General features: G+C 40.5%; 3 protein-coding genes and 1 long non-coding RNA gene across 9 annotated transcripts; all 4 read left to right on the plus strand.

Annotated features, from left to right (window-relative positions):
- The first annotated feature begins 1,399 nt into the window (after positions 1-1,399).
- Positions 1,400-2,710, plus strand: LOC109132219 (uncharacterized). Its single transcript, XR_002037477.2, has 3 exons — positions 1,400-1,625; positions 2,001-2,087; positions 2,524-2,710. It is a non-coding gene; the product is annotated as an uncharacterized LOC109132219 (long non-coding RNA).
- Positions 2,711-4,580: 1,870 nt separating this feature from the next.
- LOC104791268 (putative serine/threonine-protein kinase PIX13) lies at positions 4,581-7,191 on the plus strand. Of its 6 annotated transcripts, none has more exons than XM_087458562.1 (7): positions 4,581-4,885; positions 5,018-5,139; positions 5,435-5,766; positions 5,885-6,020; positions 6,127-6,269; positions 6,356-6,479; positions 6,568-7,191. In XM_087458562.1, the coding sequence occupies exons 2-7, from the start codon at positions 5,061-5,063 to the stop codon at positions 6,999-7,001; spliced, it is 1,248 nt and encodes a 415-aa protein (XP_087314688.1). In that variant the 5' UTR covers positions 4,581-4,885; positions 5,018-5,060; the 3' UTR covers positions 7,002-7,191. The 6 variants fall into 6 exon arrangements, with proteins under 6 accessions (XP_087314688.1, XP_087314684.1, XP_087314686.1 ...); XM_087458558.1 differs by having other exon boundaries at positions 4,634-4,885; positions 4,990-5,139; XM_087458560.1 differs by having other exon boundaries at positions 4,638-4,890; positions 4,990-5,139.
- Positions 7,192-8,601: 1,410 nt separating this feature from the next.
- Positions 8,602-10,177, plus strand: LOC147949907 (uncharacterized). The gene is made up of 2 exons (XM_087511299.1): positions 8,602-9,698; positions 9,790-10,177. Exons 1-2 carry the CDS (start codon positions 8,602-8,604, stop codon positions 10,175-10,177), a joined length of 1,485 nt encoding a protein of 494 aa, XP_087367425.1.
- Positions 10,178-13,024: 2,847 nt separating this feature from the next.
- LOC147949908 (uncharacterized) lies at positions 13,025-13,543 on the plus strand. The gene has a single exon (XM_087511309.1). It carries the CDS (start codon positions 13,025-13,027, stop codon positions 13,541-13,543), a length of 519 nt encoding a protein of 172 aa, XP_087367435.1.
- Positions 13,544-15,362: the final 1,819 nt, after the last annotated feature.

A 15,362-nucleotide genomic window follows, 5' to 3' on the forward strand; every position in this document is an offset into this window, starting at 1 on the left:
AATTTTTTGGTGACCAAGTTGAAATTTCTATTATTTAATTATTATATAATTTTTTATTAATAATGACACTGAAATCAATTTTATGTTAACCTTTAAAATTATGGGCTAAGTAGATATATTATTAGTTTAAGTTTAAACTAAACTATGTAACACCCCAAATGTAAAATTGAAGAAATAGAGACGATTTATTACTATTTTAAAATTTTTGAAAACTAATTAAGTCAAATTGATTTATTTATATATATATATATATATATATTAAAGTAAGTTCTAACATTTGTAGATATTTAGTTTTACTAAGGATGTAAAATGGCTTAATAGTATTTTTTCAGTAGACTAATTTAAAGTGTATAGTGTTTTAGATATATATATATATATATATATATATATATATATATATATATATATATATATATATATGTTACACATTATTGTAGTCAACACAATTTTATTATAATTTTATTTATTTAATTTTATTTTGCTATAACTTTATTAACTAATCATCTCTATATTTTTAAAAATATGTAATTGCTATTAAATTCTTGATTTCGAAATAATAGTCGTCATATATTTACGTTTATGAGAAAGTATTAACGTGCATATCTAATAGGTTACGTTTAATTTCCATTTCATATTGGGCCAGCTTAGGCATTTATATTGAAGGGCCTGTTTTTGTTTGTTTTTTTTCCAAATGTAAACTAATAATTTTTTGCTGGAATCTAGATAGGAAACAACACCTTCTTTTTTTAATTTTCTAATATTTTTTTTGTTAAGCTTTTCATGTTGATTCCAGAAAATTAGTTCTCTATTTCAATCTGTATCATTTTAATCTTTCCATATATCTGATTTTTGGAGAGCAAAGCATCTTACCGAGATGACAATTGTCGTTAAAAAGTGGTGCTTTCCCATTTTGTTTTAATCGGCTATCTATCAGCAATTAATCAATTTCAGTATTGCTTTTTCTTTAAATTGGTTAACTCCTTCAAGCAATTGATCATCTGGGTAAGATGCTTCTAAATCGTTCTTAATCATTTGTACTTGTATGATTTCTATTATCTCTAGCAGTAAAGACCTAATCCTCTGGATTTTGTTCTTGATGATGATGTAGAGTTTTGTTTTTTTTTTGTTTTTTTTTGGTCAAAAGCTGTAGAGTTTTGTTTAATTCCGATTAATAGTAGGATTTGTAATACAGAAAATCGTTTATATCTCATATAACCCCAATCTAAGTGCCTGCGTTAATCTGAATTTATGTTGTCTTTTTCATGTAGCGGAGACAAAAACTGTCGAATACTCGTAGTATATAACAATCATATCACGGGTATAGCTCTCATTATGTAATTACAAGATTCAAATAAGTAATCTGTGGTGGTACTGACTTTCTATTGTGTTTCTAATTCAGGGGAATTATTGATTGTTAGAGAGATAAATTACAATCAGATAAGTACTTTGTACATTGCTAATTTCTTCCCCCTCATCCCCAAATATAATTGATTTTGCCTATTGAAATGCTAACTGCCTGCTATATTCTTGTAGGTGACCTGTTTGACATCACGTAGTTACATAAAATATATTCTGGGAAGATTCATCATGATTGACACAACTCATTTCTACCTTAGTTTTCAAAGGTTTGTTTTCGTAAACACTAACTTCTGCATTCTAATATTGACTTCTTTCATCATGAAAAAAACGGTTTGAGTCATGAAACTCATCTTGTATCGATGACCTGTGGGTTTGAATTGACCACTGGTAAAACTCAAGCCGAAATTTTCAATTGATCTCCATTCTCCTTGGGTGATCTTGTTCTCAAACCGATTCATCAGATTCTTTTTCACTGAAGCATGAATCTTTGTTCCCTGAAAATGACGTTGTCGTTAGGTTAATAATATTAACTTGAATATTGAACGTATATGTATATAATAATAGTGGATCTCTGTACTGACCTGAGCATCAGCGGGTACCATGTCAAGGTTTCACCAAATTGTGTTGTATATGTTTTCCAGGTAATGAAGGACACGGACTTGCACTTTCCATGAAGTCTTGAAAGGCTTGACATCTCGGAGGAAAGCGTAGGAAGCAGCCATTTTAAGGTAAGTTTCAAAGTATGGACTCGAGATTTTGTGAATTTGTGATGATGTTAACATGTGTATTGATGAGTATATTTATAGGTGATTCACGTGTTAGTGTTTAGGTTAGAGTGTTTAATGATAGAATTTGTATGCAAGCAAAAAATCTCTGATTCTTTTAATTTCATAGATTTTTTCGAATATTAAGATTTGAGTTTAGGGAAATTTAGATTTTTGTGATAATACTAAGAGATTTTTTGGTGATTATGATGGATTACATCCTCAAAATTTGATTGATGGAGTGATGATTAAGATAATTTTGTTTATAAGTTGGTTATGATTCGTATAGTTACCCGATCTTGATTGTTGCGGTGATTAAGTTTTGAATTTTTTTTTGTTTAATATCGATTATGTTCCTAAAATATCTAATGGGTAAGGCTTTTTTTTGTGGATTTCGTAGAAATTGAAGCTAGTGGAGTCGAAGCCCTATAAATTATAAACCGAGTTATTTGTAAAGGATGCAGATCCTTTTTATAAATGGGTCGGGTAATTTTGATTGCTGATTTTTGACAAAATTACCCCTTCCAATTTTAAGAAACACTCTCTTTTATAACTAATTGAATGACAATCTTGAAATTTTTTGGCAATTTTCGAATTTGTACTTTTGTTTACTTAAGAGATTGATTGTATTTGACCAAGGAAAAAAAAATAACTGTTTTAAAAGTCCAAATGCCATTTTATGATGGGAACTAGTGTTGGCCCAAATATACATTAAGATCATCAACAAAAGCCCACTTTGGATAAACCATTTGATGTTAGTACTTTTTTTTTTCCTTCTTCAAGACATTAGATTAATGAATGTGTGTTATACGCATTTCGAAATAAACTAAATGGAACAAATTGTTGGAAACGTTTAAATATCGTGATCAACAGCGTATGAGAGTTTGAACTTTGAAGCATTACAGTTTCAAACTATAAATAGAATACCAAAACTAAACCGGTTTAGTCATGTACCATTAGATTGATAAAACAAGAAAAGAAAAACTTCAAATTTAATTTTCCTCTTCTTCTGTATTTATATACTTTTAGCACATCAAGTTTTAATTTTATTTCTTATAAATTGTTCTCCAGAAAAATCAGGATCCTTTGACCCACCGACGCATTACGCGTGAGAGGGCTGCCATGCTTACATTAGACTCGTGTTCATACTATATTATAATTAATAAAAAATGCGCATATGATTTACATTTTAATCATCTTAATTTTTTTATTTTAAAAACAATAATCTAAAAATAAGTGCGTACAGGACAATAATCTTAACTTGTTAAATTAAGTACGTACACGTGCACGTTTGTTTTGTAGTATACTGTTCTTCCAAAAAACAAAATTTGGTTCATTTAGAAAGAAAAAAAACTACATCGACATTGCTAAATTTGATTTACAAAATTAGACTCTTTACTAAGATTAGACTCTTTACAAAATTAGACTTTTTTCCAAGTTAGACTCTTTACTTTCTAAATTTGATTTACAAAATTTGATCAGACGACTAATAATTTTATATGTCTATGCCTATACGACTAATAATTTTATTATATGTCTTGTAATCATGATAATCATTTTTACATATAATACACGAAATCACAGTAGACGATCGATTCTATTAGATGTAGAAACATTAAACACTCAATGAAACTTTTGATCTAATAGAAAACAAGAAACAAATTATTAGAAAAAGGCCTTTACACACAACAAATCAGTGACAATGGTGAATCGACTTTCATAAGACCTTTTTTTATTTTATTGAGTAGTTTTCACCTTTTCGGTTTTCACATTCACATCAAAATCACATACTTAAAACACGTCCATGAATGAATTCTTGACAAATATTTGTTTTTTCTTATCTATCCGTATGCAAACCAACAAATTCAGTCTCGGGGTCATGGTCCTATACTTCTAACCAAAAAGATGCCGTGAAAGAAAAATCTATAAATAGATTACCAAAAATGAAGAGCTATTCATCTTTTATTGAATTGGAAACTTTTCCATTCAATTTTTTTATATCTATATAAAGAAAATAAACGAATGTCATCGACAAATATTGAAAGAGCTTACATCATCAAACAATATTGTTTTGACTATAATTTCAAGAAAATGAATATGTTTTTCTAGTTTAACGTTTTAATATTAATACTAATACTCTTTCTATTTTATAAAGATTGATGTTTTGAGATATTTTTTGTCCCACCAAAATTGATGTTTTGTAAATTTCAAGAAATAATCATTAAAAATATTTAAAATTTTAAATTGTTATTAGTTTAAAATTAAATAATAAGAAACCGAGAGTATTATTTTATGAAATTTTGAGTAGCTTAAAAGGTGAACGTAAAATAAATTTCAAAGATATAGTGACTTCGTTGAAAAGTAAAAATAAAGTTTATCAAAAATGAAGAAAAATACATAGGATAATTTGTATTTTCTCATTATTTGGTAGTCTCATCATGGAAACATTTTTTCTCTAGAGTTGACTTGGACCTCAAAACTAAAAAACCACTCTTTCTTCCTCAAAAATCCTTTGCACCACCATTCTTGTAAAGACTTAGTCTTCTCTCTCATCTCTCTTCAATGCTCTCATGATAACAAAACAAACTCTCTCACCACAAATTCTATAACAATAAATAAATTTGTCAGAGAAGAAATTTCGTCGAATTGAAAAAGAAAAGAATAAAAAAGTTATCTTTATAACCTTTTTCTTCTTCTACTTCTAATCATTCACACCCAATTTAAACGATACCTGTCCGATCTCTATCCATCAATATTTTCTTGTAAAGTACTCTGTTTTAGCTTCACACGCCATTTTTTTCTTTCTTTCTCTTTGACTTCATATAAATAATCATGCCTGACAAAGAATTGTATTTGATTTTTTAAGATTTACAGATACTTATTTATTTTGATAGAGGGTAACACAAAGGGTTTGGCTTTAGTTTTTCTTTTGTTGGGATGGGACTTTGTTGGAGCTCTTCATCTGATTCTTCTCCTCCTACAACAACACCTACCTCTACTGGTAACATCAGTTCAGGTTTGTTCTCTCAATCTACTGAATTCCCTATCTGGGTTTGGTTTAAACTTGCGTGATACGTTGTACTTGTTTGTTTGATGCATAAAGGTTACGTTTTTACGTCTCTGTGTATGGTTTTAGCCTTTGTTAATTGGATTTGAGACTGTTCTTTTGGTGTTATCTCATATGGGTTCTCTGAAAGTTTCGACCTTTGATCAAAAGACTGTGTTTTTTGTTGTTGTTTGTGTTTCTGTTATGTGACTCTGTGTTTTGTGGGCTTGACTTGGTTTTTTCCTATGGTTGTAATTGGAAGTAGGGGCTTTAAAGTCATCAAACAACACGACGACTACAGGAACATCAAGGGGAAGTAACATCTCTAGCAATAGTGGGTTCTCTGTGACAAGTGGTGAAGATGCTTATCCCGAGGGACAGATACTTCCCATTCCGAATTTGAGGATATTCAGCTTAGCAGAACTTAGAGCTGCAACAAGAAATTTCAAGTCTGAGAATGTTCTTGGAGAAGGAGGATTTGGGAAAGTCTTTAAAGGCTGGCTTGAAGATAAGGCGCCTGGGAAACAAAGCGTTGGAACCGTGATTGCTGTTAAGAAACTGAATGCTGAAAGCTTCCAAGGATTCGAGGAATGGCAAGTGAGTAGTAAAGTCAGCTTAGCAAATGAATCATGGGATTGTAATTTTCTTTGATATGCAATGTGGAGTTTTTTTTTTTTTTTTTACTGTATGGATTCTTACTTGGTTTTTTGTGCAGTGTGAGGTAAATTTTCTTGGGAGGGTCTCTCATCCGAACCTAGTGAAACTATTGGGATACTGCTTGGAAGGTGAAGAGTTGCTTCTTGTGTATGAGTTTATGCAGAAAGGGAGTTTAGAGAATCATCTCTTCCGAAGTAAGAACCTTCTTTAATCAGAATCTTCTTCTTATACATACACCAACTCATTTCAATGGGATGATCTCCCAATCCGCATGGTTTGAAATTGCTTTTATTCTTCCAGGGGGTTCTTCTGTTCAGCCGCTCTCATGGGAGATAAGGCTTAAGATCGCAATAGGAGCAGCTAAGGGATTAGCGTTCCTGCACGCTTCAGAGAAGCAAGTAATTTATAGAGACTTCAAAGCTTCAAACATTCTACTTGATGGGGTAAGTAAAATACTGATCGCTTATGGATTTTGATGTTGTAGCAAATCATCAAGCATGGTACTCAACTTGTTTTGTTCTTGATGCAGTCATATAACGCAAAGATATCAGATTTTGGATTAGCGAAATTAGGTCCTTCCGCGAGTCAATCTCACATCACAACACGGGTTATGGGTACACAAGGTTATGCAGCTCCTGAGTATGTTGCTACAGGTACTTGTACATTCTCTTGTCTTCTTGTTTTTTTTTTGGTTTTTCATTACAAGACAGTTTATGTGAATATATTGGTTGGTTCTAACAGGTCACTTGTATGTAAAGAGCGATGTTTACGGGTTTGGCGTTGTCTTGGCCGAGATCTTAACTAGTTTACATGCGCTTGATCCTACTCGTCCCACCGGACAACACAATCTAACCGAATGGATTAAACCTCATCTGTCCGAAAGAAGAAAACTAAGAAGCATAATGGACCCTCGTCTAGAAGGAAAGTACCCTTTCAAATCCGCTTTCCGAGTCGCTCAACTGGCTTTAAAATGCCTTGGACCCGAACCTAAGGACCGTCCATCGATGAAAGAAGTTGTGGAATCGCTTGAACTCATAGAAGCTGCTAATGAGAAACCGTTAGAGCGAAGGACCACTAGAGCTGCTTCTCCATCCGTCCGTCAACAACAAGGCCATTATCGCCCGCAACATCTCTCTTCATTTCGTCCTAGGCATACCATGGCTCGAGCTCGTTAGTGTTGTTTTGAAGCCACGAGATTCTTTTTTTTTTTTTTTTAAGTTTTGTATTTGTTAAAAGATCATCAGAACCCAATTCGTATGTATTACTACTACTATATGGAACAACCAAAATAGAGAAAACAGAACATATGCTGTACTTGTAGTTGTACCTGTGTGTGTAATATAATAACTGCTTAAAACGGTTAAACCAGATTATGAAAAACCATTTTTTCACACAACTCTGCTGTGAAAGCTTGAAACTTTAGGTGTGGTATAATGGGATCACACTTGTGTTCAAAGCTAGAAGCTTTGTCATCAAAGATTAAGCAAGCTTCCGTTAATGGAAGATGGCGGGAAGTGCTTACTGGGTATTCAGAGATACAGAGAGCTGGAAATCAATTTAACGATCCTTTCGTTTTCCCCATCGTTTTCAAAGCTTGTGGTAAACTCTCGTGGCTGTTTCAAGGTAGATGTATCCAAGCGAGTTTGTTGAAGAGAGGGTTTGAGTCTTTTGTTTCTGTTGGGAACTCGATTGCTGATTTCTACATGAAATGTGGAGACTTGAGCTCTGCGATACGAGAATTTGATTGTATGACTTTTAGAGATTCTGTTTCTTGGAATGTTATAGTTTTTGGGCTTCTCGATCATGGTTTTGAAGAAGAAGGGTTATGGTGGTTTTCGAAGTCGAGAGTTTGGGGTTTTGAGCCTAATGTGTCAACATTGGTTCATGTGATCCGTAGTTTACGATTGGATGGAGAGGAGATTCATGGATATGTGATCCGTAGTGTTAGGGGTGGATTTCACCCCAACAACAGGCTCAGTTTAGAAAAGGCCTAAGGAAATTAATAGGCCAAGCAGGGTATTTTGATCTTTTCAGATGACAAACCAACACATGAATCTATAAATAGTGAATGTACAGCGTACGGTAAGACGACACGAAAAACGGGAAAGGAATTCGTACAAGAGAACAGGTTCTCGCAGTACCGATTCGACGAGCTCTCAACTTGATAATTGTTTCCTTCTCGTCGTTTTATAGCTCGTAGTTCTTAATTGTAGCCCGACTTATTCATATATAAGAGAGAACTTCGACCATCCAAACACCGAACTAAAACTCTCTAATTGTACCGATCTGGACATCAACAATTTGGCACGCCAGGTAGGGGGAGCCAAGTCGAGATTCTCTTTGAAAGTTTGAAGAACGGACCTACAACAGATACGCGAGATGACCATAGCCACGAAGGAAGGGAGCAAGGAAGCCGGATCGTCAGGGGGAACAACAACCCCGTCAGCGGATCAAGTAGGACAGGCGGTCCTCCCAACCCCGGAAGCTCCAAGAAAGGCTGCTACAGCGGAGAGTCCAGAAGCGTTCGTCATCGCAAGCAATCTAGCGAGCCCGACGATCACAAAACCGACTATGAACCCAGTGCAAGTCGCCCTGATCAATAACCAGCCCGTCTCAAACATAGATGAGCTATTCCGCGAGATCTTAGCACGCCTCGACCAACAGCGAACCAACACTCGATTGGACGCATTAACCGCAACACAGGTCGGATCCAAGGAGGAAATCAACCATATCTAGGCCATCCGACAAGGTTCGACGAATCTTTTCTCGGCAGGAATGATGCCAAGGCCGTCTGCAGGAACTGGCGGATCCGAGCGCGACCCTAACCCGTGTATCGTTGAACAGAGCGACAACGCCAAGGATGCCGAGCTGAAGCAAATTAGGGAAAAGATGCAAGAAATGGAGACTATATTTCATAAAGCGACGAGTAGAGCACCAGAGGTAGATCTCATGCTCGAGGCAACTCAGCGAACCCCATTCTCGATAAGGCTTGCAACCACACCAGTAAAGCGAGCGGTCAAGCCAAGGCTGGGTTACTACGACGGGACAGCCGACCCCCGAGACTTTCTGTTCACTTTCGAAGTAGCACTCGGCCCCCTGCAGTTCAGCCCGACAGAATATGATGCTCGAGCATGCCAAGTCTTTGCTGAGTACTTGACCGGGGCAGCGTTAAGTTGGTTTTCGCGGCTCCCATCCGGGTCGATTGATAGTATCAAGGAACTGATAACAGAGTTTTCAAAGCAGTTTTCCGTTTTGATGGAAAACAAGAACTCCCACGCAAACCTGTACGCACTAACCCAAGGGCGAAACGAATCACTCCGATCTTTCAATGGCAATTTTAAGGAATTCGTCGTGAACGTCTCGATTCCAGACGCCGCAGCTATCGTCACACTCAAAAACGCGTTGTGGTACGAATCCCGGTTTAAAGAAGAGTTGTCCTTGACCTATTTCGAAACCATAGCTGACGCATTATTGCGAGCTGCGAAGCATATAGAAGTCGAAGAAGAAAAGGTGGTCAACGCAAAGAAGCATGCCACAGAAACAAGCGTCGCAGCCAAGCCATCGACGGTCGCAGCTCCAAAGGTTGAACATGTCGAGCCGCACCAGCACTTCTCCCGAAACCCGGACCGAACACGCCGAACCTTCGCAATCGGCGAAAATAAATATATCAGAAAGGAAGAAGGTGAGAGTAGTGCAACTCAATACTGCGACTACCATCAGAGTAACACACATTCAACCGAGGAGTGCCGTTACCTCCAAACGATCCTGATGGAGCGGAACAAAAAAGTTGCAATAATTGTCGAGTATGACAGAAGCAAGATGACCCGACCCGAAAAAACTGATTCCAAGCGAGCTGAGAATATCGCCCGAAAGTTTGTAAAAGATTCCAAAGCACTCGCTGACCAGAGCGGCGACGAGGCAGATACCTGGAAGGCTTAGATTTCCTGCATAACGACCCGCTAGTCGTCGAACTGTTTATCGGAGAAAGCGAGGTTACGAGGATCTTGATCGATACCGGAAGCTCGGTAAATGTGATCTTCAGAAACGTCCTAGCACAAATGGAAATCGGCGAGAGCGAAATCATCTCATGTCAGTCGGTACCATCGATCTGCCGATCTTTGTCGGAGGAATAGCAAGGTATTCCCAGTTCGCCATCATAGACAGGCCTACTATCTACAATGTCATTCCCGGAACACCGTGGCTCCACAAGATGAGGGCAGTCCCATCTACGCACCATCAGTGCGTGAAATTCCCAACACCTAAAGGAGTGTTCACATTACGCGGCAACCAGCAGAGCGCGAGGACTTGCTTCCTGATCGAACACAAGATCCGTACAGCGAAGAAGTTATAGCAGTCAAAGCAGCAGGTCGGCAACGATGACTCGTCGCCGACCGATGGAAGCCCGACCCCGATCCAACAGGGCGTTGCCGCAACGGAAGAAGTAAGCCTCGACGAGGCCGACAGAAAACGATGTGTGAATATTAGAACGGAAATAACCAAAGCTATGCGCACCGAGCTGATCCTCTTCCTTAGGACAAACATCTCAACGTTTGCATAGAATGTAACTGATATGAAAGGAATCGATCCAACCGTCACAACACACGAGCTCAACGCTGATCCAACGCACAAGCCAGTCAAGCAAAAACGACGCAAGCTAGGCCCAAAGAGATCGCAAGCAGTCAATGACGAAGTTGACAAGCTACTCAGCGCAGGATCCAATGTAGAAGTAAAATACCCGGAGTGGTTGGCCAACCCAGTAGTCGTCAAAAAGAAAAACGGAAAGTGGCGAATCTGCGTGGATTTTATTGACCTAAACAAAGCCTACCCCAAAGACAGCTTCCCACTACCACAGATAGATCAGCTCGTCGAAGCAACCGCTGGCAACGAACTTCTGACCTTTATGGATGCCTTCTCGGGGTACAACCAAATTATAATTCACAAGGATGACCAGGAAAAAACGTCATTGATCACAGACAGAGGCACCTACTATTACAAGGTAATGCCCTTCGGCCTAAAAAACGCCGGAGCAACTTACCAGCGACTTGTTAACAAGATGTTCGCCGAACAGCTCGACAGAACCATGGAGGTATATAAAGATGACATGCTCGTCAAGTCGCAGCACGCCGACAATCATAATACTCATCTCCGACAATGCTTTGACACCCTGAATAAGTATGGGATGAAGTTAAATCCAGCCAAGTATACCTTTGCAGTCAAGTCGGGAGAATTTTTTGGGTTACCTGGTAACCCGGCGAGGAATCGAAGCGAACCCGAAGCAAATCAGGGCGATCATCGACCTCCCCTCGCCCAAGAACGCCAAAGAAGTGCAACGATTAACCAGGCGAATCGCTGCTCTGAATCGTTTGATATCCAGGTCGACAGACAAGTGCCTCCCCTTCTATCAACTCCTAAAGACCAAGGGAAAGTTCGAATGGAATGAGGCCTGTCACGAGAAGTTTGGAAAATTGAAGAATTATTTATCAACACCTCCAATACTTGCGAAGCCAGAGCTTGGCGAAATTTTATTCCTATATATCGCGGTTTCCACATCAGCAGTCAGCGGAGTGTTTGTCAAAGACGACCGAGGAGAGCAACGACCTATCTTTTATGTAAGCAAGTCCCTCGACGAGGCCGAAACCCGTTACCCAACAGTGGAGAAGGTTGCCCTAGCAGTCGTCACTTCGGCACGAAAGCTCCGACCGTATTTCCAATCGCATACCATCGCCGCCCTGTCCAATCAACATTTGCGATCTATTTTACACAGTTCGAATCAATCTGGGCAATTAACAAAGTGGGCGATCGAACTCAGCGAATACGACATCGAGTATCTCACCCGCCCTGTTAGCTGACTCTTAATTGAACTACCCTTAGACGGCGTCGAGCCTACACCGTCCGACCCGACAGATGGACAGTGAATCCTGCATGTCGACGGTGCGTCCTCCCATCTAGGCTCCGGTGTGGGCGTTCGGCTAACATCCCCGACCGGGGAAATTCTGGAACAATCTTTCCGACTTCGGTTGCAAGCCACCAATAATGTCGCCGAATACGAATCACTAATCACCGGACTCAAACTTGCCAGCGGAATGCAAATCAAGCAAATCAGGGCTTTTTGCGATTCACAGCTTGTCACCAGTCAGTTCGGTGGGGAGAACGACACCAAAACCGAACCAATGGCTGCCTACCTTAACATCGTCAGACTTCTGTCCAAACGTTTCGATGAGTTCGAACTCATTAAGATCCGAAGAGTGGAAAATGCTCTGGCTGATGCCCTAGTAGACCCAGACCTGCGACGTATCATACCAGTTGAAAGCATTGATACGCCGAGCATCAAGGACACTCCAGCAGCAACCTGCCTCGCCCATCACCTCCCAAACTAGATCAGACTCTCCGGGTAAGTCGCCACCTCGGAGCAGCAATTCGAACCTCCTTCTGTCAACGACTAGACAGATTGGCGAGTCGAAATACGCGATTATCTCGCAGACGGCGACGTAGCGACGGACAAATGGGCTACAGGACGATTGAAAACGAAAGCTGCCCATTACACCCTGATGAAAGAGCACCTGCTTCGGTGGACTTCCTCCGGAGCCTTACTGTTGGTCCTGCACGGCGATGATACGGAACGAGTCATGATGGAAACCCATGAGGGCCAACAATGATCTCCGACTACGAAAGATTCGTGGCCAAATGCTGTGGACGAGCCCTAACACTACGAATCAAGAAGCACGACCATTACTGGCCAACAATGATCTCCGACTAAGAAAGATTCGTGGCCAAATGCGAGAAATATCAGCGTCACGCACCCATCATATACCAACCGACCGAGCTTCTACGAGCTGGCGTAGCTCCATACCCATTTATGCGCTCGGCAATGGATATTATCAGCCCGCTACCCGCGTCAAGACAGAAACGATATATCCTCGTCCTCACCGATTACTTCACTAAGTGGGTCGAAGCCGGGTCCTACGCCAACATCAAAGCTAAAGACGTCCAGCTTTTCGTGTGGAAATATATCATATGATGCCATGGCCTACCTTATGAAATAGTCACCGATAACGGCTCGCAATTCATTTCTTTGCAATTCAAAGACTTCTGTGCAAAATGGAGAATCAAGTTAAGGAAATCAACGCTGAGATACCCACAAGGAAATGGACAATCCGAAGCGACAAATAAAACCATATTAGACGGCCTCAAGAAGAGGATGGACGCCAAGAAAGGCGCTTGGGCTGTCGAACTCGATGGAGTGCTCTGGTCCGATCGTACAACCCCACGACAAGCTACGAACCAAACCCTCGCTGAGGTCGGAAGTACAAGCCTTCGCCGAACAATGCTCGTCCAAGACACAACACTCAACAGCCAGATGATTCTAGACAGGCTAGACGAGCTGGAAGAAGAACACGAGAAGGCATTTCTACGAATCCAAAACTACCAACTCGCCGCCGCCAAGTACTACAACAAGAAAGTCCACTATCGGCACTTCGACGAGGGAGATCTTATCTTGCAAAAAGTTTTCGAGAACACTGTCGAGCTCAATGCTAGCAAAATGGGAGCCAATTGGGAAGGCCCGTACCAGATATCCAAAGTCGTCCATCCCGGTGTTTACGAGCTCCTTAAAATGAGCGGCGAGCCAGTGCCCCGCTCCTGGAACGCCATGCATCTAAAACCTTTTGCATCACATTATCTATGTAAAGTGAACTACGAGCGTCTTGATCCCTCCTGATCGGGGGTACGTAGGCAGTCTTGTTTACGAGACGCAGCTGCCAATAATATATTATTTTTCCTTGTGTTTATCAGCAATCTCGAATCACACCAACATAAAACAAAGGCATAAAATAAAAGCAGTCCCGAAAATTATAATGAAGGGGAGCCGAACCCCAACCCGCCAAATAGTTCAAAACGGAAGCAATATATAAAAAAAGAGCAATAAGAAAATGGGATCGCCGCTGTCAAGCATCCCGGACAAGGCCCCGCTACTCAATCCCCAGGTCGACATTCGAAGGTTCGTCAACACGAGTACTCTCGCAGAAGAAGTGATCGGTACTCTTAAGCTGATTAATGTACTGCCGCAACACATTGACCCATGTTCGGCACGCATCGAGTTCCACGTGCTCTTCGTATGGCTTAGTACCAATGGGTCCAAGGTCGCCCTCCTCAAGATCGGGAACCACCGCTTTGTTCAGTAACGCCTCGCAACAAGAACGCTCCTCGAGCAGTCGCTCCCATCTCCATTTAGGGACGAACAGCCCCTCATCGATCAGAAGCTCGAGATGCTCCACAATCCCACTTATACGACAAAACTGGAAAAGACGCTCGAGCTGTCGACGCGTCGCCACGACATAATTTCACAGCCGTTGAATTCGGGCATGATAATACTCTAGTTCCGAACGAATCACATCTTCAGATCGAACAGCGAGCCGTTCCCGCGCCCCCCTCAACCAAGCCGACCTCGTCGTTACAAGCATTGCAACGTGTTTTCCCAAAACAAATAAAGGAGAGGACTAGAAGGAAATTAGAAATGAAAAAAGATAAGGCTGGATGAACAATTTATGGATTGAACAGCGCGTATTCCCGAGGGATGCAATAAATCGCGCCCCTCGTAAAATGCATCTATTAAATGACCCCATGCGTTACCAAAAAAAAAAAAAAAGCCGCCATCGCGTGTCGCACCGATATTAAAAAAAGCCGAGTCGCTACTCGCACATTCATGGGTAAGCCGACCACTGCGTGTCGCACCTATATACAAAAAAGCCGAGTCGCTTGTCGCACATTCATGGGTAAGCAGACCATCGCGTGTGGCACCGATATTAAAAAAAAAGCCGAGTCGCTACTCGCACATTCATGGGTAAGCCGACCACCGCGTGTTGCACCTATATACAAAAAGCCGAGTCGCTACTCGCACATTCATGGGTAAGTCGACCATCGCATCGCACCTATGTAATGAGGACGAATCGCTACTCGAAAATTCATAGGCGAGCCGACTAAGCAAGTATCCCGTCGATCCCAACCAAAGGGAAGCGAAATCACGCTTTCCTCCAACGACCTTGCTTTTGCAAAGCGACGCAACAATCTCGGTCGATCCCAAGGAAGAGCCTGAATTATATGAACGCGACACGAGAAAAGTTCGCACGTTTAAAGAAATAGCACGAAGAAATTTTAGAGGCATGAGGTCGGTACGAGCTAAGCAGAAATAAGAAGTCTATGGTAAAAGACGGTCCTCAATGCAAAAAAAAAACAAAAAAAAAAACAACCAAGTTCCAACAAAAGATAACAACAATGCCGTATCGGCCCAAAATCAATCGACGAATTGCAAACCTCGAAGGCGGTATTCGCCACATCAATGATCTTGTTGCCCTCCTTCATCCTCTCGATCGGCTTCAGACGACCTGACCAAAAATGGATCTTGCAAAACAGTTGGGTGCATGCCTCCGAGTCGTTTGGGAAAGCCCGGGTCGCCGACGTGTGCGAAAAATCCCACCGATAATCCGCGGTCCTCTGCCGCTTCGACGGGTCCGATCGATCTGTCCTCTTCTGCGAGGAGT

This window comes from Camelina sativa, chromosome 1 (genome assembly GCF_030686135.1).
Source record: "Camelina sativa cultivar CO46 ecotype springtype chromosome 1, ASM3068613v1".
Taxonomy (NCBI): Eukaryota; Viridiplantae; Streptophyta; class Magnoliopsida; order Brassicales; family Brassicaceae; genus Camelina; species Camelina sativa.